Raw genomic sequence first — 25,108 nt, forward strand, 5'->3', positions numbered from 1 at the left:
TGGTCATTCGCGTTTGGAGTGTGCGGATAGCTTACGCAAGTGGCGTCGATTCCTTTGGAATTCGCGCCCACTGTCCGTCATGATCCTGTACAATCGTATGTCAACTTTCTCGGTCACTTCCTCTTTGTCCCACTTATCCCTTTGACGCGACAGTTGTAGGCGTACGTGATCACCTACTTGTAAGTCTGGGAGAACTCTTGTGTGGCAGTTAAAGTAAAGGGCTTGTTTCTCCTGTTTCTGCTTTTATCACTCACGTACATCCTACACCAGTTGAGGTTGCAAGAGTTCATTCGCAATGGGTATGTTTGTTTGCATTCGTCACCCAAACATCCTTTGTGCTGGAGAGCTGTTTATGTCCGCGGCAAGGGTGGTAGGATGGACGAGTAGACTCGGTTGTCTACTTCAAAGTAGTCTGAGAAATGGTTGACAGTACACAGGTAATCCTGCCCACTGACTGCAATCACAGCCAACCTTCTGCCATGGGTGGCTCAGTATAGGATGGTTGATCAGGGGCTCTTTCGGTTGTGCGATGGCATAGGTGTTGCATGCATTGCAACAGGATATATAGTCCTTCAAGTCTGCAGATATTCCCGGCCAATAGACGCATTATCTCGCCCACGACAAAGTGCTTTTGATGCCAATGCCCATTGTGTGCTGTATGCAGTCTCTTCCTTACGCTCGGAGGCATTGATCATGGAATCATACAACGAAGTCCCTTAAGTACGATGCTGTCGTCGAAATGTCAGTCCATGTCTGATCGTTTGATACTGTCTCTCTTTGTTACATATAGTCAGCAGGGTCGTCTTGTCCTAATTGATATCTTATCACCATCTTGTACGGTTGCATGGCATGTCGCGATATTTGCTGAAGAAATTGGGGAGTCATTTAGTGATTTGAGCAGTAATACTGTTTCGGCTGGTACTGGAACTGATGTTGGCTTGTCGGGTAATGGCAGTCAGCTTAGTGCGTCAGCAATAGCGTGCGCCTTTGTCGGCGTAAAGCGCAATGTATACTCTTATCTCGCAAGAGTTAATGACCATTATTGTATTCTACCGATGCTTGTACGGGTGTGGGTCGATCCTCATTGAAAAGGTCTAGCAAGGGCTTATGGTCAGTGACCAACGTTTGAAGGCCATAGATTTAAGCATGGAAATGCGAGACTCCAAAAACACATGCTAGTCCTTTTTCAATCTGCGAATACTTCTCAGCTTTTGCGAGAGTACGCAAGGCGAACGCGATTGGCTGCTCAGATCCTTCTTCGAATCGGTGTGCGATGACGGCAATTGCAAAGCATCACATGACACTATGATCTCTCTTTGTGAATCATAAAGACTAACGATGAGACTAGTAGCTCATTCGACTTTTCAAATACTCTCTGCTAGGCAGAACCCCACTTCCACTTCATATCTTTGCGAAGTAATGCGTACAAGGGCACAAGCGTCGTCGACACATTCGGTAGAAACTTTTCATAGTTTGCAAGTAATCCCAATAAGCTCTCAAGTCTGGAGCATTGCCATTGTTGATTGCTTTCACCCGTTTCCTTCTTTTCAAACGTAAGCCGTTGACAGCGTTGCTAAATGATCGTGATCATTCTTGCCTGTAATAAGGATGTCATCCAGATACACTGTAACATGTGGTATCCCTTGTAGCAGCACCTCCATTACATGCTGAAAAATTGCAGGGGCAGATGACACTTTGATCTGATGTACATGATTCTCTGTATGGAGTTAGGAATTGATTCAAGTTCTTTCCTCGGCTGTTTGACGTCGTACTTTGCCTCCTCAAGACTACATTGCAGATCATGGATGTCGCCGTTCTGTTTCTCAATCAGAGTCTTCATCTCATGTATTTTGGCATCAACTGCCTTCATTACCAGGGCATTCATGGATCATGGATGTCGCCGTTCTGTTTCTCAATCAGAGTCTTCATCTCATGTATTTTGGCATCAACTGCCTTCATTACCAGGGCATTGACAGGAGACAAGAAATCGTTGTCCTTCAGTAAGTCCTTTATTACCACCTTCCTCTTGTTCCTGGCCACTGTTGAGTTGGGTATTTAGGTGATATCAGCAGTTAAGTCCAAGTAGATTATTTCTTTGAAAGTCGAATGGTAAATGGAATCTCAACAATGGTACACCTGATCAATTGAAAACACTTTTATACTAAAGAAAAGTCACTGGCACTGTATAGTCTATACTGTATAAAGCTGAGGAAGAGTATATTTATATATAACATAACACCAAAACAGGCAGATTTTGACAGGAGCACTGCAGAAAGGTGGCTGTCTTTCAAATATCCTTCGCAGGTGTTGTAAACGTTGTTCAGCTTGTGGCTTGTTTCAAACACAGCACATTCCAGCCTGTTTTTGCAATCCTTTGAAAAATGTGAAGACTTCTTCAGGCATGAGTAGCAAAGTCCCTGGGACTTGCAAAATTGCAGATATTCTCTGTACGGTTTGCCTCCAAGTCTCCTATGTTTGTCTTGCAGTAAAGACAGTACTGCTCTGGTTTGACTGACCTCACTGTCATGTTGTCTGGCTGGTTAACATTTGCAAAAAGCCACACCTTTCATCTATTGGCTTTGCATTTGTAGGGATGGGGTCTGCCTTCTTTTGAGGCCCTTTAATATTCCTGTATACAGGATTTGAGAGTACTCGAGCCTCCTTCGCCACAAAGGATACTGCGTCAGCAAACTGAGTGGACAGGCCTTTGACGCCACTTTTCCTATAGGCAGTACGGCAACTTGGACACTACCATCCTGATATTGTTGGAACTATTTATCTTGTGGCATTGTTCTAGATCTCTTGCTGTGTTAAGCAACTCTTTAAGGCACAAAGAGAAGCTGGTCAGTTTTCCTACCTCATCAGCCTTTATATCCGGCCAGTCCTCTACTTTTTCTATTATGGCGTCTGTGATGCGGTATTTATTCCTGAAGGCCTGCTCCAGCATTTCTGTCGCTTTTACGTATGCTGCCTCAGCATTCACATTACACATGCAGCTGCGCACCATGGCGTTCGCCTCACCTCTTGTGTACTGTTCAAGGTACATAGTACAGCCTGTTTTGGGATTGGTGGTCTTTTCTTCAACGCTATGTTGGAAGGTTCTCAGGAAGTCATTATACTCCAGCGGATTGCCATTGCCTATGTGGTAGGGACGATCTACTGCTCCAAACTGGGCAAACATATTCTGCGGATGACATGCAGAGGGCAACAGCTGTAGTTTGTACAGTGGGGTCATCGCCATAGTGTGAAGTTGCTAGCTTCCCAATGATGGCATTTCGAGATTCTACTTTGCCTTTTGTCTTCTCGATGTGTTTCTTAAAGGATAAAGTGTGATCGATTTTTACACATACACTAGATGCTCACACTGGTTTAGCTGTACATTGTTCCACTTTAGCTGCCTTCAGTTCTCTCTTTGCCTCCCTGTTCTTCAAGTGGAAGACACATACCTGAGTCTTGGATGGGTTTGTCCGTAGGTAGTTTGCTCTGTAGTTTTCCGAAAGGCTTGCGAGCGCTGTGTTGAGATGGAGTTCAACAGCTTCGAAGGTACTATGCTGGGCTGTGATGCAGGTGTCATCTGCATAGATGAAGTTTCGAGTGTTGTCAGTTGAAGGGATGTCAGCAGACCGTTTTTCTGTTTCCGCCATCTGGTCTTTTGCCCATCAAGTTCGACAAAGAAGCGTCATTTGTGATGTCATGAAGTTTTGTCTGTGGCCTTTGGTGATTGACAGTGTCATAAGCCGCTCTACCGGCACATATAACACTCCACCGGCACCTTTGTCAAATCGTTCTGCTGCCTTACTACCTCATTCTGTTGCATTAAGTATGCAGCGAGATAAAAAAAAAAAAATAAAAAAAAGGGGGGGGGGGTAATAATTACGCATTTATTCAAACAAGCTGAACTCTAGCTCATATAAACTTCCAAACATATTCACGAATTACGGTTATTCAGAATAAATAGTTTAGTCTATTTCTATAGCGAAAGACTGACGTTTGTTACATGACACTACACACTTCAATTCCAGCACACAACAATGTAAGTACACAAGTTTAGTTAGTCTATTTCTATAGCGGAAGACTACCGCTTATATTCAAATTAGACTAACCTACATAGTAATTATACAAACTAACCTTCCAGCGAATAGGTGCGAGAGCCGTCAGCGATGTCGGACTCAAATTTAGTCGAAAAACGAAAGTCGAAAAAACGATGGTACTTGGTAGATCATAGATGACGTCGGTGATAATAGTATAGTTAAACAATGAATGATGAACGAAAGCCAAAGGTCGGCGATGTCGATCGGATGCGGAGTCCACGTTCGGTGATGGGGAGACGTGGAATATAAATTTCGAGTTGACGGTGCTCAAAGACGGAACGAAGGTCGATAATGTCAATATCCAATTCATATTATTGGAGTTCACAACAAACTTCATAGTTCAAAGTGGTTATGGTGGCGGACGAGTGATGAGGATCCCAACAAACAAAGGATCGAATGTCAAAATCCAACTTGACTTGAGTTCGTAAAAACTGTAATCCAAGATGGCGGATATCAGAAGCAGCACCAAACTTGGTTTCCAGCCCAAAACAGCTAAATCGGTTTAAACCAGTCAGCGAATCGAGTCGAATTGTAAGTCTGTAGATCAATTTTAATTAATGCCTAATCGAGGCAAAACTACGAAGTACGAAATGCCATTGAATATAGAAGGGTGCCAATTCGAGGAGGACCAAAATACGTAGGTCCTCTCGGCACCGGAATCTAGTCGCCACTGATTCAAAAATTGCGGGACAAATTCAAAAGAGAGTCGGCTCCGGCGCACCGGCCGCTCTGAATAAACTTTAAACCCATAGGCGCCGGAAGTGGGGGGGGGGGGGGGCAGGGGGGGCAGTTGCCCCCCCCCCAGTCAAAAAAGTGGGGGGGCAAAACGCATTTTTGCCCCCCCAAAACGCCCCCCCCCCCTCCAAAAAAACAAAAACAAACAGTAAAGGAGTAAACATGGTTTGTATTTTTAATCCAAAAGAACGTAACAATAATAAAAACCTAAATTAAATCACATATACAATCATCTGTATACAATTCCATTCAAAGAAAAAGGAAAGTTCACAGGAATTAAATTTCATAAACATTGCGCATGCCACCTATACGGTATTTATCAATGGAGATCTCTATAATAGCGATACGCGCATATCGTGGACATATTGTGCGAGAATGGGAAAGCGTGTCCGTTTTTTTTGTTATAGGGGTGAGAAGACATGAGCCACTGAACGCTGGCGTACTGATGGGGGGGGGGGGGGTGATGTATTTCTTATTCGAAACAAGTGATTTACAAATGTTGATGTTGTGACATGATTTTCCGGCATTTTTTCTCCATTTTTCTTGTAAGTCATACCTTTTTATGCGTTTGTTGGAAAATAAGAAATTCCCAAATTACAGTCAGGCGAAATACGCTTATTTAGAAGCCTTTATGTCATGGTCTGCAAAGTGGCTGAGCTCGACCTCCCCCCCCCCCCCCCCCCCCCCCCCTCCTTTTTGAAAAAGTATGTTAAAGAGAAAAAGAAAGAAGACGGAGAAGAAAAAAAGTGACCTGCCAATGTCACAAATAAGGTATAAAAAATGCTCATCTGACCGTAATTAAATGCTTAAAACCCCAGAGCTTACGGGGGCTCTGCCCCCGGACCCCACCAAGGGACCTAAGGCGGGCCCCTGGATGCTCATCTGACCGTAATTAAATACCTAAAACCCCCGAGCTTCCAGGGCTCTGCCCCCTGGACCCCAACAAGGGCTCTAAGGCGGGCCCCTGGATGCTCATCTGACCGTAATTAAATACCTAAAACCCCTGAGCTTCCGGAAGCTCTGCCCCCTGGAACCCCACCAAGAACCCTAGGGCGGGCCCCTGGATGCCCATCTGACCGTTATTAAATACCTCAAACCCCTGAGCTTCCGGGGCTTTGCCCCTGGACCTCACCAAGGGCCCTAAGGCGGCCCCCTGGATGCTCATCTGACCTTAATTAAATACCTAAAACCCCTGAGCTTCAGGGGGCTCTGCCCCCTGGACCCCACCAAGGGCCCTAAGGCGGGCCCCTGGATGCTCATGTGACCGTTATTAAATACCTCAAACCCCTGAGCTTCCCGGGCTTTGCCCCCTGGGCCCCACCAGGGGCCCTAAGGCGGCCCCTGGATGCTCATCTGACCTTAATTAAATACCTAAAACCCCTGAGCTTCCGGGGGCTCTGCCCCCTGGACCCCACCAAGGGCCCTAAGGCGGGCCCCTGGATGCTCATCTGACCGTAATTAAATACCTAAAACCCCTGAGCTTCCGGGGGCTCTGCCCCCTGGACCACACCAAGGGCCCTAAGACGGCCCCTGGATGCTCATCTGACCGTAGTTAAATATTAAACCTCTGAGCTTCTGGGGGCTCCCCCCCCCCCTTGGAACACGTCAATTGCCTTACAGAGGGCCCCTGGATGCTCATCTAACCGTAATTAAATACCTAAAACCCCTGAGCTTCCGGGGGCTCAGCCCCTTGACCCCCTGCCGAGGCTCATGCCCTGGACCCCACGCCAATTTACGATCTACCTGATCCACTTTGAAAAACGTTCCGCGGGACCTGCATGTAACGTGTAAGACTGGTGGTGATGCAGATTTTTCGTCTCCCCCCCCCCCCCTTCCGAACAATTTTTCTCATTACGTCACTGCCCCTGGAATGTGAGCCCCCTGGAATGTTTGCCCCCCCCCCCCCCCCCCCCAATCCCAAACTGCTTCCGGCGCGCCTGTTTAAACCAATCAGGTTGCTACGTATTCCACCTATCGCGAGCTTCTCGTAACCGGCGGATCAAATGAATGGCAATAGTGGTGAGATTGTGCTAATTAATAAAATACCATTATCAAGTTAAGCTCGAAGACAAAATCCTATAAAAAATACCCTACGTTATACAATCAATCTAAGTATACTACTTACATACTAAAAAGATGGCACCAATTCTCAATTATTTACAATGTCAAAACAGCATTTTACTATCGTACTATAAAACGATTCTGACACAAATTACATAGGTGGACGGCGCTATTAAATTCCCCCAAATGCTAAGCGGGGAAAATTGTTCTAGCGCCCACTAATGTTGAAACTTTCCAAACTACTGTAGCCTATCTACTGTGTTTGAAACGATCTTTTGATTTTCAGAAGATCAAGATGGATTACAACGGTACCGACCAAGACCTACCAAGTCTCATGCCTATAGCTGGTCCCTTATATTTTGTTTTGCATAGTAGAAAAGTAACTGTTCATTGTACATTGTGTACTTTTTGTAAACACTACATGTAGGCCTACTTTATATAAATGATATCAATTTCCATACCCCTATACTAAATGCTAGTCCGTTTTGTGCTGTGTAAAGATTCAATCAGTTAAATTTGGCTATTACAAGAAGTGGGTTATTGATGTAGACAAAATGCTCATGTACCCTTTCAGTTCATTTTCTGTATGTCATTACCAATACCAAAAAAAGTCAGTGAGTCACTCAATAGTGTCTGACAGTGAAGTCTAGAAAGTAAACGGGTTTCCTTGCACAATTTGAATATTAGCTAGGACACTGCTAACGTTGTCACAGATATGACATATTACGTTTCATATTCATAATTCCTGCAAATTTCTAGAATTTGATGTTGGCTGCAAATGGGACATAGTACCTTTAATGAAGAAACTGAACTTAATAAAAAAGAAGAAATATTTTGTAAGTTTTATATTCTTTATGTCGGTTTACGTAAGTTTTTGCGTACAATGCATTATTTTATTTATTTATTTTATCTGTCAATACAGTTCAAAAGAAAGATCATGCGGATGATAGGTTGCTTGCCCTTCAACAGGGCTCAACATTAACGTTTTTGGAAGGAGATCCTGATTGAACTGTATTTAATTTGTATGCATGAGCCCTACAATTGAAGAGTTTAATTCCCAAAGGAGCTAAATCCATATTTGTAACTTCAGCGAAAAAGGGATTTGTTTACCAGATTGTGTACAGGCGTCTATTGAAAAGTGGTATTAGAAGGTGTATTTTTTAAATAATTACTCCCAAAATTTAGGTAAATATTTTTGTTGAAAAACAGGTACTTAAGTGAACAATGTTCTGATATCAATAACTCAATTTTCATCAAAATTGGATTTAGCTCCTTTTGGAATTAAACTTCGGAATCTTGAGGGTCCAGACTTATATTTTGGGCACCCATGTGTCCCGGGCACCTGTTTAATAGTGTCGAGTCCTGCTTTCTTTGGTGCAGTAATAGCTAGTATGTAGAGTTTTGAATGGAAAACAAAAGTACTTCCCTTTCACGGTTGAAGTCATGTTTGTAGCGTTCAAACATGACACATTTATGTGCAATAATGAATTGATTTTTTTTCGAGTTGTCCAATTTAAGGCAACTACTTAAACGAAGTTTAATGGTAATGGACTGTTAAAGAAATACCTTTTTAAAAATAATTTTGTTCATAAGTTACACACTGTATGAGAAAACAAAAATGTGGTCTATATATTGACAGGTGATCTTTCTAAACAACTGGTTGTCAATGATGGTTCTCTGTCGTATTAAGTATATACTTTAAATTATACCGTCAGCAGTATTAGTTGTGTAATAAAATCATGATCAAATCAAATATCAAGTTTTTTTATGTATGTGAAGTGCCCATGCATGTGGGAGCTTGTGATTTGAATACATAATAAAGGAATGTTTTCAAACCGTTTTGTGAAGAATACAGATATTCATTTTACAGTGTTTTGCCAGGGCAATAGTTATTATAAACAGTAGTTGGAGTGGTGTAGAGCTGTTAAGAGTGTTAGTTGAAAGGAAAATCAACTAAGTTTCAACAAGACAAGCAAGAACAAAAAATACATCTAGGTAAGCTAAAAACAAATTTAAAAATCTGATAAACAGAAAGTTATGTTTTTTAAAAATGTTGAAAAGGGAGAGAGCGACAACGAGAGAGGAGAAAGAGGGGGGAGGGGATGAAAGAGAGAGAGAGAGAGAGGAGGGGATGGGGGTTGGTGGCTACAGAACAATTACAACAAAATGAAGTCGACCTATCCTCTCCTGTTGGTTTCCACGCAGAACACTTGTCTGCGAACAAAAATCGTAGTCACTTCATCTTCAAGCCTTTAATAGTATATATGCTGCCATCTTGTGTCATAATTTGTTTCGAGAATTGTTCTTTTACCATTTCAGAGTAGTAATAGGTAGAATAGTATGGTAAAATAGAGAGTACATGTAGGCCTATACGGCAGAAAAGGCTAACAAATGTCAAGAATAGAAATTAAACAATTACTATAATTTGTGTGGTCGGTTCCAGATGGGGCTGGGGAAGCCGTCCGTAATAGAAAAAAATTCAATATCTCTTTTTCAATCATTAGTTTTCTAAATATTACTTTTTTTTGTTTTGTTCATTCTATTATAACACTCATTCACGCTCGCCCCTCACACTAAAAACATGAAATACGTTTAATACATCGGAACCTTTTCAAGACAAACTTGAGGACATGCTATGTTTTGTTTGTATTGTATATATATTAACGGCGATATGTGCACCATACTCTCTAAAAAAATCGAGTGATCACGGACGTCACTCCTCTGGAGAGCGAAAATGTAGTGAAAATAGAGTGAACATTCACTCTTTTCTTCTTAGAGAGCACTCTAAAATCAATCGATTTTCACTCCTAAACAAGTGATCACGGACGTCACTCCCAAGAAAGTGAAAATAGTGTGAAAATTCACTCCTTTTTTTAAGAGAGTACGGGGGGGGGGGGGGGGGGGTAGTGAGCATCATTTTTGGGGGGGTATATGACCCCGAAAATGTGAAAATCGAGCCTACCAATATCTCGCTCAGTGGGGGGGGGGGGGGGGGGGGAGGGGGGAGTGGGGGGGAGTATGCATCATTTATTTTTTGTATTTGACCCGAAAACTTTTTTTAATAAATTTTTTATTAAAAAATAATAATAAAAAAAAGCCAGGGGGGCCGGGCCCGTCGGGCCCCCCGTGGATCCGCGCCTGTGTATATATACATGCACTCGGTGATTTCGAATCATATAACATTTCACGCTAAACAACTCCACAAACATGGACACTTACACCCCCGAAATAGTGAAACAAACACACAATAACCAACAAAAGTCAACACATACATACATACATTGAAAGCCTTTTAAGAAAACACTAAGGACATTCCTGTTTTGTTTTTAGTGTATTTTTAATTGCAATATGTGCACCACGTGCTCTAATAATATCTTTCTTCTATTTCATAGAAATCCAAATATTAAGAACACCACAAACTCGCTGTGCATGAACACTAAGGGGGACATGTATACATTACACTTATATTCACATGGAAGTAATATACCAAAATGGAGAATGTTACGAGATGAGAGAATCCGTGATTTCTTTGATAAATAAATTATCCAACTTCGACACTGATATTGAATATCTTTCGCGCGATGTCTTCATGGGTTTACCGTAAACCACGGATTCTCTCTCTTTCCAACATCTACCACGTTAATACAAATACAAAAACGCACATCTCGCATTGAATAAATTACTAAAAGTACAATAACTAGTGAGACTCATCTAAGTACTCCAACATAATATATCTTTTCTTTCTGAATACAATCGACAATGAAAGTGTTAGGAATGCTTTACATAGAAAGTGCACGTATAGAAATAGAGACCAGGGTTTATACTGTAGCACAGAATTGTGTTACAAAACAGTGGACGTGCGAAAGCAAAATAGAAATACGACGGAAAAGTAAGAGAATTAGTCATGATAAAATGGTATGATAAATATTCTCGGTTGATATTCATAGAAAAGTATTTTAGTCCATGTTTAAACTTCGACGATGTGGTATAAGGTTGTACAATGATTTATAGAACGCCAAGTGTCAACTTCTTAACCCAGTAAAATTTTCCTTCATTCGAAATTCTAAATCATTCCACCAGACGATTAAACAAGAATCATTTCAGAATGAAGAATATAATGCAAAAATAAATAAATCATGAAATGACTAAATTAATTTCGCCTATTGAGTTTGTCACAGAATTACAGTACACATGAATTGTAGGTAAATTAGAGCATGTTTAGTTTTATCCACTTTTATGATACATTTCTAAGTTTTAGCGTGTATCAGTGTACACTTTTCAGCTGCTTTGAAACACTGCCGTTGGCATTTTATGAACCGATTGGAACCTTTTACAATTGTGTGATATTTAAAGTTGGTGTGACTAATTCATCTTTAATCTGTTCTCAAAAGAAATACATCAGAATAATGAAAATGCCAGTTACCTGAAACATTTTACAAATAATACTACATTCGGGACATGGGTTCGTGTTCTAACATGGTGTCTAAATGTGTATGGTTTGGTTGAGTATTTTGTTTTCTGCCATCCAAAACGACGTACCAACCTTAATACTTTCTTAATTTACTTATCAAGCTGCTGGTTCCTGTATATACCATTACTACGCTGTTGGGCCAGATGCCATTACAGAATAAAAGGTAAGTACTCTGTTTTCAAGGTGAAAAGAACACATTAAAATAGGGAAAATTTAGAAAACAAGAAAATAGGGGAAAAAGAGGATAAAGGAATAATAATACAGTACGAATTTAACGAGAATGGATTATGGAAGGTAAAATAATATCTATGAATATTGTAAAAAAAAATATAATGTGCTGCCAATTGCAGGTAGAATAAAGTCCTGAATTTTTCCGCATCAACGTAATTCCCCTCGAAAAAGTTGTTCTATATTATGTCTATCTATCCCAGATAAAACACTGTAGATATTTGAAACCAGTTGTGTACAAACAATTCTCATTTACAACTATTTGATTACAAAATGATATATCATGAACACAGTGCACATCATTATTGTGATAAAATTGATTTGGATAACACGAAGGGACTTGCACAAAGTAGATAACATGGAATACTGTATTAGAATATATCATAATTATAAAAATATTTGTTTCATTTGTAGACATTTGCATAATGAATACGTAGAGATAAAATTTGGATAAATAATGATTCATGAAAAGGTGTGTAAAACGATATACTTTGAAAGATTGTTATACGGATAGTAATGCCCAGCTAACTGTAATGTTTTCTGAAAGGATTTGTGGGTATATTTTCAAATTTAGAGGTATAATATCATATTTCGTGCCCTGATATTCAAACAATTTAGACATGTGTAGTGTATAAATTAAAAATTGCTTGTGAAATTGCTATCGTAGAGGTGTCGTGTTATAGTGGTTAATAATCAACGTGTGCAATCATCTAAATAAATTCTACTTCTCGTGCTCGTCATCTACTTGTATATATATTTAATTTGTATATAGGCCTAAAAGGAAACATAGAAGAGATAGATTTTCTCCCAGCAAAGACATGGTTATTTCAAAGACTGTCGATAATTAGAGTTAATGCCCAATTTCATATAACAGCTGCTAATATATTACCACCAATACAATAACACCTTAAATTCTAACGAAATCTAAAATGAAACGATTCATAACTAGATGTTTTCATTTCTAATTTCCATGTGATCAAGATATCATTCGTGCATGATCAGGACAACATGATTACTAATACAGGAAATGGTTAACATTCATTTTTTTTCCCCCAAAGAATAACTTTATCAGATTGTCGTATTACGTATAAGGATTCCGTTTCTTAGAATCTTCTTAGTGGTTATTCAAAATAGCTTGTATGCTGTGTGAATACTATTTACGACTTGAAATCTGAAAATAAATCATATATAGCTCAACTTTTAAAGTTCATAAAAATCATCATACTGGAAAAGAAACACTAAGACACTTGGTCAAAATGTGTTGAGCATGTTCATGCATCAAATTAAGAGCAAGGTTTATTCATGGAGATAACAGATAGATATCTCCATGGTTTATTGGTCTTATGCCAGGCGTTGCATTTTCCAGTCACTTGTAGCCCTCATATTTTTCTCATGTGAGGTAGTTTTGAAGAGAAATCGGGACACACGAATAAGCTTTTACCCATAGATGTATTGTACATGAAATTTAGAAATAGAATCAAACATAGGTACACGGAAATTTTGACAATAAATTAATTGATCGATGCTTGAAATGCTTCCCTCGATTTCTTAAATACTAGAACTATAAATTTCTTGTATTCATGTCTCACGTGATGACATAATGTTGCTTCCCGCCTTTCCGGTGTTGATGTTTGATGGTGCAGTCGACGAACGCCTTTCACTTTGGGGAGAATACGCATTCGCCCGTTGACACGGGGTGTTGAACTGTATGCATAGCAGCGATCAAGCTCACGATGACTCTCGCTTTAAAATAAAAACCTTCTCCAAGACTAGAGTTTAATGACGGGCAGTACACCCTTACATTCTCTCTTTGAGCCACTCACGGACTTCGTCGGTCATCAGCTGTTCGGGATGTTCCATCTGGTCCATGATGTCGGAACCAACGAAGGCGACTTTGTCGTCGTGGATGATAAAGACGCGATCGGGGAATGCGTCGAATCGAGACGTGAATGAATTGTCCATGGTATCCACGACGACACGCACTCGACTGGTGTCGGAAACGTCTTCACTCAAACATCCGTGGTAAGCTTTGTCCAGCGCCACAAGATCCCTGAATTAAAACAAATGACAGAATATAAAAAGGGAATTAATTATCTTTTCTCGTAAACCTGCAAACAGAATTCAAATTTACCCGAATGTAATTTCATGCTTTTACAGAAATAGACAAAACATTTTAAACAATATTTGTTAATAATTTCGATTTCAATTTCATTTATTTCCACAGATTCATAAAAAGACAATATAGATTACAATAAAAATACAAAAGTATTAAAACAAAAGATGAACCTGCCGAGGGGGTGATACAAAACACAGAGGTTTATCAGAGATCATACATTTTACACTAAAAGTGTTGTTAATAACTGCTGGTTTTTACTTTCTACCTTACAAAATTATGAAAGTATGAAAGACATCAACTATTCCAATTGTTAAATCTATTAATAGCCCATTTTTTCCTAATGTTTCACGAAAATCATCAACAAATAAATGAATGACAATGACTGCTAGCATGGTTGGTTTTTATTACAATCCTTACATCTGGAACATTGCATGCATGGTGAAAAATAATGACTTTTGATGACGATGACATGAAATTGAATGCACGAACTTACTTTGCAGCGTTGATTCTGTCATGAATAGAAGTGTGTCTCGAGTTCCTACTCATCTTGCTTCCCATACCAAACTCCCCCTTGGCATGTGCTTCCTCCAAGTAAACCACTAAGAACTCGGCCTGCGTTCGGTAGGTCTCCAACAAGGTTGAGAGAGCCCCGCCTATTAAACAGGCCTGTCAATGTTACCGAAAATAAAACACAAGACAACAATTAATATTCAGTTGATTTGCAATTACATGATACATCAGTACCAAAGGTAGAAATATTGAATAATTTCTACCAATATTGCATTATGCTTTTATGTTTATGCCAATATTTTAGAAGCTGTTTCTAACGGACCACCCGAAGTGAAATATTCTACCGTTTTTGGAGTTGGCGTAACGTTCCCTCATTTCCTAGTTTTCTTGTCCATCTCTTTGTTAAACATTCATGTAAAGGTCTTTTTGTTCTTCAAAAGGCTTTATTTTTCTATCCACATTTCTACGTCTTTCTTTCTGTTTACGACGTGCCGATTTGCTACGGTGATGTTATATAGAAAAGTGCTGTTAGGTGCAAATTTACAAAAAAAAGTATATATTGACAAATGTATTTTTAAAAAGTAGTGTCGATCCAAAGACAAATGGCCCTTGACTACTGCCTCGATAAACTCTCAATTGACAATTATCCATAGGAAAATTAACACCAATGCATCTACCACCTGGACAATAACCCACTAAGACAACTTCTCATCTAGGGCATCTTGACAACCACAGACTTTAATTTTTCAGGGGGTGTAATTGCCAAAGTGGTGTATTTGGGTGGTAGTTTTCCGGGTCGCAAATTTCTTAGGAGTATATCTCCAGGGTGGAGTTTGTCCATGGGTGGTACCTCTGGGGATAGTCATCAGCAAAGGCATTTTGTAACAGGACTGTCCTCATCAGCTCGAGATTGCCAACTATCCCGCTATTTGAACTATCCCGATCGCTAATTATCCAGTTAATTTGCGTCTTCATCAGCCCGTAGTTGAAACTAGCGGAATATTTGGTCGAGATAATCACCCCAAGATATCTTGGGCTAGTTTGCAAAATATCCCGCTATTTGTCCGGTATGTCCTCACCAGTCCGAAGACTCGCACTATATCTCGAGCTAATTTCTCGAGCTCGAGTTTCAAGTTTCAAAGTCAAGTCTCGAGCTGCATGATGAAGATGCGATTTGTGACTTCGGGATTATTTCAAAAATCAGAAATAGCGAGCTACTTGGCAATCTCGAGCTGATGAAGACAGGCCAATACTGTTAACCAATCTTGAGGACGTACCTGAAGCGGAGGTCAGGAGGACGACGCGGCGAAGACGACCAGGGGGAGGTTCTTGTTGACATGGAGGTCGTCGAGCGACACTGCTTCTTCAGAGCACGTTTTCATGATGATGTTAGGAACTGCATCACCTCTTCTTACCACCAGATCGGGCCGCTTCGAAAAGACAGGACCAACGAACGACAGTTCATTGAGGACCTAGAGTCCAGAAAGAATGAGGGGTCGTGTCAGGTACAGAGTTAGAGTAGGGACTTTTAGATTTACACGACGAGAGCGTGGACTGCCGCGTGTGACATTGTGTTAAGGCACTGGGCCGTGCCCGGCAGTGCCTTAAAAGGATGTCACACGTGGCGGTCCTCGTTCCCGTCGTGTAAATCTAAAAGTCCCTACTCTCTTTAAAAAAAAAGAGTGAATTTTCACTCTATTTTCACTTTCTTGGGAGTGACGTCCGTGATCACTTGTTTAGGAGTGAAAATCGATTGATTTTAGAGTGCTCTCTAAGAAGAAAAGAGTGAATGTTCACTCTATTTTCACTACTTTTTCACTCTCCAGAGGAGTGACGTCCGTGATCACTCGATTTTTTTTTAGAGAGTAGTGATGGACAAAATGCGCTTTTGTTATTATCAACAGATTGAATGATTGAAGTAAACTTGGCTATGGCAAGAATATAATATTTGCTTAGTAGTTAAAAGTAGTACTTATGAATAACCACTGTAAGTCACAGGAGTTGAAGTGCAGACGTAATCTCAAATGACTTACTTTTCTTCCTGAAATGAGTTTATGCCCCCCCCCCCCCCCCCGGAAAGCAATACAGGGCTCTCCTTAAAGAGTTATATGGATCACAGTAATTTGAAATGTTTTGCCCCTTCTTAGACTAAGGTCTGGATATATGACACTGATGACACGTTACAGATGAGTGACTTACCTCAGGTTCATCTTGGTAACAGATGAAGATCAATTGCAAAATAGGAGGAAGTTTCCCGGTTGCGATCAGCTGCGTAAGGTGGCCCATGCCAATTTCATTTAAGAATTTGAATTCCATCTCCAGTTTGCATTGCTACAAGAAAAGAAAGAGAGAAAGGGGAAAGGGTAAAACATCATTCACACCGCTGGAACCGACTATAAACCGACCGATTCTTCGTCATTCGAGGTAATGTATTTTTGGTTTGGTCTGGAGTCGGTTTCATTGGTGTGACATAGTTATATTACCTCGGTCACACCGCTGTACCGATTCCGCACCGACTCCAAACCGACCGAACGGCATTCGGTGTAATGCAAATTGTTGTTCGGTCTGTTGTCAATCAGGGACCCGTTTCACAAAGCCCCTTTTCAATGGCAAATTACTAAAAATCAGTGATAAATCGCCTGATAACCAATCAGAAGCAAGGATTTCAGTAGCTTATAACAAAAACTGTCATTTGTCACTGATGACAAGTTTTATGAAACGCCCCCCTGGTGTTTGTCTGGTTAAGTTTGACGGAGGTAAAAGCATTTTATAATTTCATTTAGAATGTCAAGAATCAGACTTTTTAAACGAGACAGAATTTATTGAATGTTATTTTTTGCATGCACTCGGGTACCTATGATAAAAGTCTAGAGGTCTTTTCTTTTGTGAGTGTAGCCTTATGTCTCTGTACCTGTTTCTGCCTTTCACAATTGTTTATTCATGTTTCTTAACCCTGGGTTCTATAAGACCCAGGATTACGTTTGGTATTTCACATTCACACGCCTATTTCCCGATTCTAGTAAAGTAAATCCAGATTACATTGGAAGAAGAAAAGACGAAGGAGAAGAAGAAAAAAAGATGGACACTGAATTTTAAATTTGTCGGGACGTTTGCACTGGGTATGACCTCCCATATAATCATGATAATTTAACAAATTTTCCTGTCACATTTTCTTCTCTTGATGTCTCATGATCTGGATCCAGGGGGAGGGGGCACAATGCACGCGCCCCTCCATTTTTCATCAGCGGAGTTAACTAGATCGATGCTACATTGTTGGGTTGAGGACCTACACCATTCATAGTTGTTCCCTATTTTTAAGCTAATTTAAGAATACACACATATATAGATTTGAAATGGCGGAGGCGCCCCCTCCCCCCACTGTTTCAAAACCAGGAAAAGCACCTGTTAACCCCATCTAGTCTGATATGACGATACTCACCATCATCTTGAACATGATGTTCCCGTCTGTTGAGTCCATTTTCTGGTCGCACAGGTCCTGTATCTCATCTGAATTGAATACGGACTTCATATGCCTCACGATACGAACTGCATTCTCCGTACTGCCCATCAGTTTGGGAAACTTTGGTGGCATCTTCCCGTTCATAGGGGGTGCACCATTGGGCTTGGTCATCCCATGGGGGTGCATACCATTCGGTGGGACCCTCCCGTTGGATGTCATGTTACCATTAAGGTTACCATTCGATGGCATTTGTCCATCCACATGGTCCAACCCTGTCCCGTTTGGCCCGTGTCCATTCTGCATGGGAGGATGCCCTCCCATCATCTTCTTCATCTTCCGCATCATCTCCATCTTCTCCACCATCATGGCCACCACGTTGGGGTCCATGAGGGGTACCTGGTTGTCCCAGTCCAGCTTGGTCTTCTCCCCGATTAAGGGATCATTGTCCTTGTTGAACATCACGTCGTGCCTGTCGTTTCCATTCAGATTGATCAACTCGTTTCGGATCCCATTGTTGGGTGGGACCTTTGCCGTCTTGATGGCATTGGAAGAATTGTTATTGGTGATGTTGATTGGTTTCCTATTACGTTGGTGCGGAGGGCAATTTTCAAGACCCTGGGAGTTGATAGAGACGGATGCGCCCGCCGGGGAACTGCAGTTCGCTCCCATCCTTGATTTCTTTTTCGAATTCTCACTAAGTGTGAACTATGAGCATTATCATGTTGGCCTGTAAGTAAACGAACAGTGAAAAAAAAAATTAATGGAGTTTATATCAAGTACAAAGGGCGAGAATCACTACCATGGTCTTCGTCACGTGACAGTATTCATGAGAGGAAAAAAAATCACGAGATTATATTAACATGATTGAGAAAACGAAATCATCCACATAAACAACCTTTTTATTATCAGAATGTAATGCAACTGTGAAACAGAGATAAAGATAAGGAACTGACAATACTACGTTATATGTTGAAATTGTAAAGAAATTATTCAATTAAACAGGGTGTACTCTATAGGTAAATGGCGCATCGATTTAATATAGCTATCCAATGACATGATGATGAACTGAAGTAATTTTTTTGTAAGATAAGAGATCACTTTTGTCAAATCTAAGGCTCCATTTGATTGCAGAAGGGTACACTTTTAGCTTGGGTGATCCCATAAAGATTTAAATGTCACGTTTATGGATGTGGTTGAATTGGATGATGTTACTAGTCCGGTCATTGCCCGAGCATTTGAACCGCGTGAGATTTGAAAACATTTTTTATTTTTTATTTTTTATTTTAGGACTTTCATTTAGAGACGGTCGTTGTACCTCCACAAGACATAGCAACCTCGTAGAAGATTTGGAAAAATAATGCAATTAAGACCCGACAGACTTTGCGATTCCACGCTGTTCCGACCCTGAAATGAAATAAATGCTTTTCTGGATAGATCTTCTTCCCTTCTCAATCCCGAATCCCAAGTTCAGACTACCTTCAAATCCTTTCCATCCGTTGCTCCACGCTAACGCCTGCCTAATTCATTTCATTTATTTTTTATTTCCAAACATTATGTTGATATCATGAAGGGCCTGGTTGATAATCAGTTTAAACAAACTTACAATATATAAATATACAAAATTCTTTTGATCATAAAGAAGTTACGTAAACACTTACGTAAAAGTTTCAATGTTAAAAATGTACAAGGAATTGCATATTAATTCGATATTGTTACAATAAACAAACATGTAAACAGTAATTTTGGGGGGTTATTAGGCCGACATGGAAGCCAATGGCAGCATATTTAAGGCCCCTGGAGAAAAAGCGAACTTTCTCGCACACACGTACACACGCCAACACGAACACGAATCACGTATGATTAACAAGAAGTTTGGGGTTTAAAGATATACATACTTTTCAGTTGAGTTTGATTGAGAGGGGAAGGGAATTCAATATTTTCGGTCCGCTAAAATGAAAATATGTTCTAGGCCTTGGTAAATGAAATGATCCAGATTGCCTTGTACTAAGGTAATTGAGAAAGTGTCGGTTCCTATAATAGCAAACACAATCTATGCAAGTTCTTAGACTATAGAGGACAGCGCCTTGTATATCCTTTGGAAAAGGCGCTATATATATATATATATATATATATATATATATATATATATATATATATAAATCTAATCATCATAATTATTATTATCATTACAATTATTACTGTTGTTATCATTATTATCATTATTGTTATTATTAATAATATTATCATTATCATTATTATCAAATTAGTGGTACTTTCATACCCACAGTTTACACATTTACTTTTACACCTCCACCCCTTTTAATAACCAACACCAGACGATCAGACATTAAAAATGTCGACTTTCGATAACGTTATTGTGTATTTCCATCTTTTGGTGATAACCCCTTTGTGTGCAGTTCATAAACACACCCCCGGAAGTATCAATATTGACACGAATACCATCACAAGACAGCTAAACGTCAGAGATTTTTTTAGACTCTGCTCCTTCAAAAATGACATCGGAACTGCATGATCCTCTCGAATACCATTGCACTTTATCCATTGAATATTGATCAACACATCATGTTTCTTGATGTATTTATCTTATCTTCAATCTTGGAACTGAGCCAGGTGAAGAAAACTGATCATTAAGCAAAAAGTCACATGAGTCATGACGTCCTGGTGTCCTTGGCCTTGATGTATATAGTTAGAGTTTGGAAAATATTGACACCATTTTATGGATGTTTAACTCCAAAGTGAAAACTGATAGGCGTTGACCAGATGAGAACTTCTTATGACAGGTAAAGGAGCAAGTACATGATTGTATTATGTAAAATTCAGGGGGTCACCGGTTTTATAAATTCCTAATTGAAGAACTTGGTGATTAAGGATAAATGAGTCTTGCAAGCGCAGGAGGCCATTAACAATTTGGTCTAAAAAAAGTGACAATCACTTTTCCTCTTACATGTTCCGCACCTTGATATTTTCATGCAAAAGAGACTGAATAGCAATTGGTGAAACATTGAGATAAGCAACAGATAAGGTAGGCTTTACTAGACCATTCTGAGCATATTTTTCTTAAATTGTAGAATAAACCCATTTCTTCTACTCCTTTTTATTGGAAGCATGTACGTACACCCACACACGCTCCCAGACAATCTTGGATTATCCCACGCCACGCTGCCGCATTGTAATGCATGTCGAATTAACTTGATAAAACCGGTTTCTAAAGTAGGCCCGATATCTCCCCAAAATGGAGAGAGAAGTGATAAACAGTGTTCAACGGTTAATGACCTCGAAATGTTCAAATATGGGGGGCGGGGTTAAATGATATACATTCATGGATTATTGAACACACAGATTATAACTTCGCAGAACTTTATTGATCAATCTCTAAGACTCTTCGGATTGGTCAATAAAGCTCCATCTATTAAGAATAAATCATACTGTCAAAATCCTTTCATGAAAAGAGGTAAAGAAAAATCAATCTAAATTTACATAGCCTATTATAAAATCGTTAATTTTGTGTGTGACATCCCGTTTATAAATGACTTACACCATGGACCTACTATGCTTACTTTTTTATCATTTCTCTCTCCATTTTGGGGGAGGTATTTCGGGCCTACCTTAGAAACCGGTTTCATCAAGTTATTTCCAAATGGGCGCTATTTGTTAATATGTGATATAAAATAAAAGCAAAAATGTAGTAGTTTAAGTTGTTGAACGGACCATGGACTCTAGAGTTCATGGTACTCGGTATGATACATTGGACAGTATGTGACGTATCCTAAATAAAGGTATTTACACAGACATACATCGATATGTAGACATTCAACATACGGTCTGAATAAATGAATAAGCAAATACTCGTATAAAATGATATCTTATATTCAAAATGTATATATGAACAAGATTTTAAAAAACTTGTTGTTTAAGCGTCTACCAGCCATAAATCAAGTAGGGGGGGGGGGAGGATGAGTTCACTCTTTAATCTCAATCTTCCAATTAACATATTTAATTATCATGAACACTTTTGAAGCAAATTCAAAACAAAAGGTTTATTAAACAACATGGTTCGCAGCAAAAAGCTGAATTGCACATGTATTTACAAGATAAATATTAACATTAAAATTCTAAGTACATGGCAATATATACAATTTATACAAATTATTTAATCATGATTTTCGAGACATAAATTACAGACACCAAGAAGTAAGAGCGTTGGTACATGTTCCAATATGATCCGAAACGCTCTTTTCTGTAAACGTTCTAATGTTATTATCTGTTCACGAGTAAGGCTTGAATTTTTTTGAAACGGTACACAGTACACTCTTTAAAGGTGCATGGTTGACTACTAAAACGTGGTTAAAAACGACCAGGACGTGGTCATTTTTTGACCACGTTTTGGTAGTCAACCATGCACCTTTAAAAACGACCACGACGTGGTCATTTTTTGACCACGTATTTTTAAGAGTGTTATAGTATAGGACCTTTTTTAAATATCCCAAATAGATGTTTATAAGATTATGTAAGGGTAACTGGTTAAACGTCTCAGGATGCACAGTTGCCTATTACATCTCGTTAGACTATCTGTAATGTATATGTTCCACTTGAGGTCTGATCGAACAATCGCTTCTCATATAAGCATGTATAAGCATGTTGAAATTAAGTTAAGGCCATATTGTGTACTGTAAGAAAATTGGGTTGGTCGATTTGTTTATAAAAGCATATATTCATAGCAAAGTATTTGGCTGCATTCAAGTTCATGTTATTATTTAACGACCATTGTACAAGCTCATCCAACGAATGCTGAATGTTGGAGGCCTGAGACAACATGCGACTTTCCACTAAGGTAAGATCGTCAACAGTGTGGGAAATTATTAAGTTTGCAAACATCATCAATCTTGATAAGGTATGAAAACGGACCTAGCTAGGTTCCTTGAGGACCTCCAGCATAAATCATTTCCTGTCAGTGAATTCACCTTTGTATTTGACACACTGTTTTCTACATTCAGGGAAGCTAACTATCTAAGATATAACACAAGGTCTGACATCTAACTCGATTAACTTGCGAATCAAAATGTTGTGGTCTATTCTATCAAAAAGCTTTAGGAAATCCGTTATAACTACCGTAGACATGAATCGGGGTTGTCAGTACAATACAAAAAACTGTACACACTATAGCTACAACAGAAAATGAGGATAAGGGAAAGAAACATATATTTCGCCCAAGCATCTCAGGCATAGCAAATATTATACGGTGCGACGGATATGTGACAATAATATAGTCCATGTGGGAAGACTTGAGAGAACATTGGATTTTTGAAATTTTATAATAATAATGATAATACCTTTCGATTTATTTAGCGCATAATAATAAACACTTAATTCTCTATGCGCTTATACAGCACTTTTGAAAAGCAAAAATAACAATCTTACCTTAGTATTTCAAAATGTCAAGAAGCTACATTGCCGGAGTGTCATTCAGCATAACGTGAAATCCAGGATTGAGATGGAAAGTTATTGTTCTTCGGGAAAGTATACAGATGAACTTCAGTGAAAGACAATGGGTATGGAACCGATACGGCCGGTGACTACCCAGAATCAACTCGCTATCTTTAAGGGCAGCAACAGCTTTCAGAATTGGTACAAATCCAAACAGCACAGTCGCCGATTAAAACGAATTTCTCTCTAGTTTAGAGAATTAATGTCTCAGCTACGAGCATTCATACCAATATATACCCTCGGAACGCCTGAATCACCTGTGCCCAGGGGCTTCTACTAGACAATATTCGTGTATTGTGGGCTGAGAGGCACGTGTACCAAGTATGAGCATGATCGTCGGTGACGAACGGACACGCCCACTTTTTAGAGAATCCGTCTCATTGGTCAATTGTTGGCACCCTCGTTTGCAGACTTTTCCATTATGTCGAGAGGGTGGTCTAGATAAAGAGAGAGGGTAAGAGGGTTGTTCAAAACTAGTTTGTTGAGCCGTTCATGGTAAATAAATACGTCAGATCGATGCATTCTTCACTGTATCATACAACAGATCCATTATTTCCTTAATGTTGAACATTTTCATTTCATTATTCTTCACACGCAATTGACCATCATTTTGCAAGCTACGTTACGACAAACTTGCGACAAAAATGAGAATGCAGTCAGGAAATAAAGAAGTCGTTGAATTCAAAAGTTAATCATGTAATGATTTTCATTGTCTAATCTTTTCCTAATTAGAGACGTGCTAGAAAGTAATACGTTGTGAATGATGCAATAAAGAGATAAAGAGATAATATGTTGGGTGGTAATGAATAATACCGAAGAAACGTCTCAAAATCTCTGTGTATGAAGTAAGGTATACATATAGATTGGCCTCTGATTTACAGGTAGGAATAAAATACTACCAAATTATTCCAAGTGTGAGGGTTATTCGATAGTTTTTAAACAAGGGTCGTCGTCGTCGCCTTATTTCTATCCTTATTATTTTTGGGGAGGGGGAGCACCTGAATCTAGATAATAACCTGAGATATATATATATATATATATATATATATATATATACATAGAAAGAAATACAATTAAACGTTTTTTTTATAATGACAACCTCCCTATAAAGGCCATCTATATACAGACCATTAAACAGTATTTTGTCTCCCTAGAGAAAGAAATGTGTGTTGTAGAACCTATTTAGAAAAGCCATCCGTCTAGCGGACAACTGCTCCTAGGATATTGACTCCAGACAACTACCCCTATGGCAATTATACCCGGACAAGTGCCCTCGAACTTCTAATACCCCCCCCCCACACACACACACACACACACACACACAGTGCAGTTGTCCGAGGGATAATTTAAACAAACTTAAAGGTACTATGTCCCATTTGCAGGCCCAAAAAATGAAAAAGTTAAATTCCAATTGCATTTGAAAGATAATACTAATTTAGAACTTCCCTAAAAAAGGTGGGGCTTGAAAATGTCTTCAAGTGGGAAAATAACGATTATTAGTGTCAAATCGACTTTAGGGCTATAGAGCCCAAAAGTAATAGTCTTGATTTTCAGACAATATTGTACCGAATGGTCATACGTTTTATGCTGCGCAAAGATTCAATCAGTTTAATCTAGGCCATCACAAGAAGTGGGTTATTGATGTAGACTAATGCTCATGTACCCTTTACAACTCTTTTCATTTATGTTATTACCAAAGAAGAAAAAAAGCCAGTCAGTCACTCAATAGTGTCTGACAGTGAAGTCTAGCAAGTAAATGGGTTTCCTTGCATAATTTGAATATGAGGACACTGCTAACGTATACATTTCACAGATAGGACATACATGACATATTCATAATTCCTGCAAAGTTCTACAGAATTTGAGGTTGGCTGCAAAAGGGACATAGTACCTTTAAGGGGGATAGTTTTTCAATGAAAATTGTCCTAAGG

The 25,108-nt window shown here is 39.4% G+C and overlaps 3 protein-coding genes across 3 annotated transcripts; all 3 read right to left on the reverse strand.

Moving 5' to 3' along the window:
* Window positions 1–2,722: 2,722 nt before the first annotated feature.
* LOC105444229 lies at window positions 2,723–3,241 on the reverse strand. The gene has a single exon (XM_011678189.1). The coding sequence runs from the start codon at window positions 3,239–3,241 to the stop codon at window positions 2,723–2,725; it is 519 nt and encodes a 172-aa protein (XP_011676491.1).
* A 6,964-nt stretch (window positions 3,242–10,205) lies between these two features.
* On the reverse strand, window positions 10,206–14,440 carry LOC115927913 (thyroxine 5-deiodinase-like). Its single transcript, XM_030994259.1, has 3 exons — window positions 14,432–14,440; window positions 14,196–14,368; window positions 10,206–13,636 (listed from the first exon to the last, which is right to left on the reverse strand). The coding sequence occupies exons 1-3, from the start codon at window positions 14,438–14,440 to the stop codon at window positions 13,384–13,386; spliced, it is 435 nt and encodes a 144-aa protein (XP_030850119.1). The 3' UTR covers window positions 10,206–13,383.
* LOC115928322 lies at window positions 14,261–23,468 on the reverse strand. Its single transcript, XM_030995453.1, has 5 exons — window positions 23,112–23,468; window positions 17,652–18,399; window positions 16,412–16,543; window positions 15,490–15,684; window positions 14,261–14,368 (listed from the first exon to the last, which is right to left on the reverse strand). The coding sequence occupies exons 2-4, from the start codon at window positions 18,339–18,341 to the stop codon at window positions 15,502–15,504; spliced, it is 1,005 nt and encodes a 334-aa protein (XP_030851313.1). The 5' UTR covers window positions 18,342–18,399; window positions 23,112–23,468; the 3' UTR covers window positions 14,261–14,368; window positions 15,490–15,501.
* Window positions 23,469–25,108: the final 1,640 nt, after the last annotated feature.

The sequence above is a fragment of the Strongylocentrotus purpuratus genome, unplaced genomic scaffold (assembly GCF_000002235.5).
Source record: "Strongylocentrotus purpuratus isolate Spur 01 unplaced genomic scaffold, Spur_5.0 spur5_scaffold_21, whole genome shotgun sequence".
NCBI lineage: Eukaryota > Metazoa > Echinodermata > Echinoidea > Camarodonta > Strongylocentrotidae > Strongylocentrotus > Strongylocentrotus purpuratus.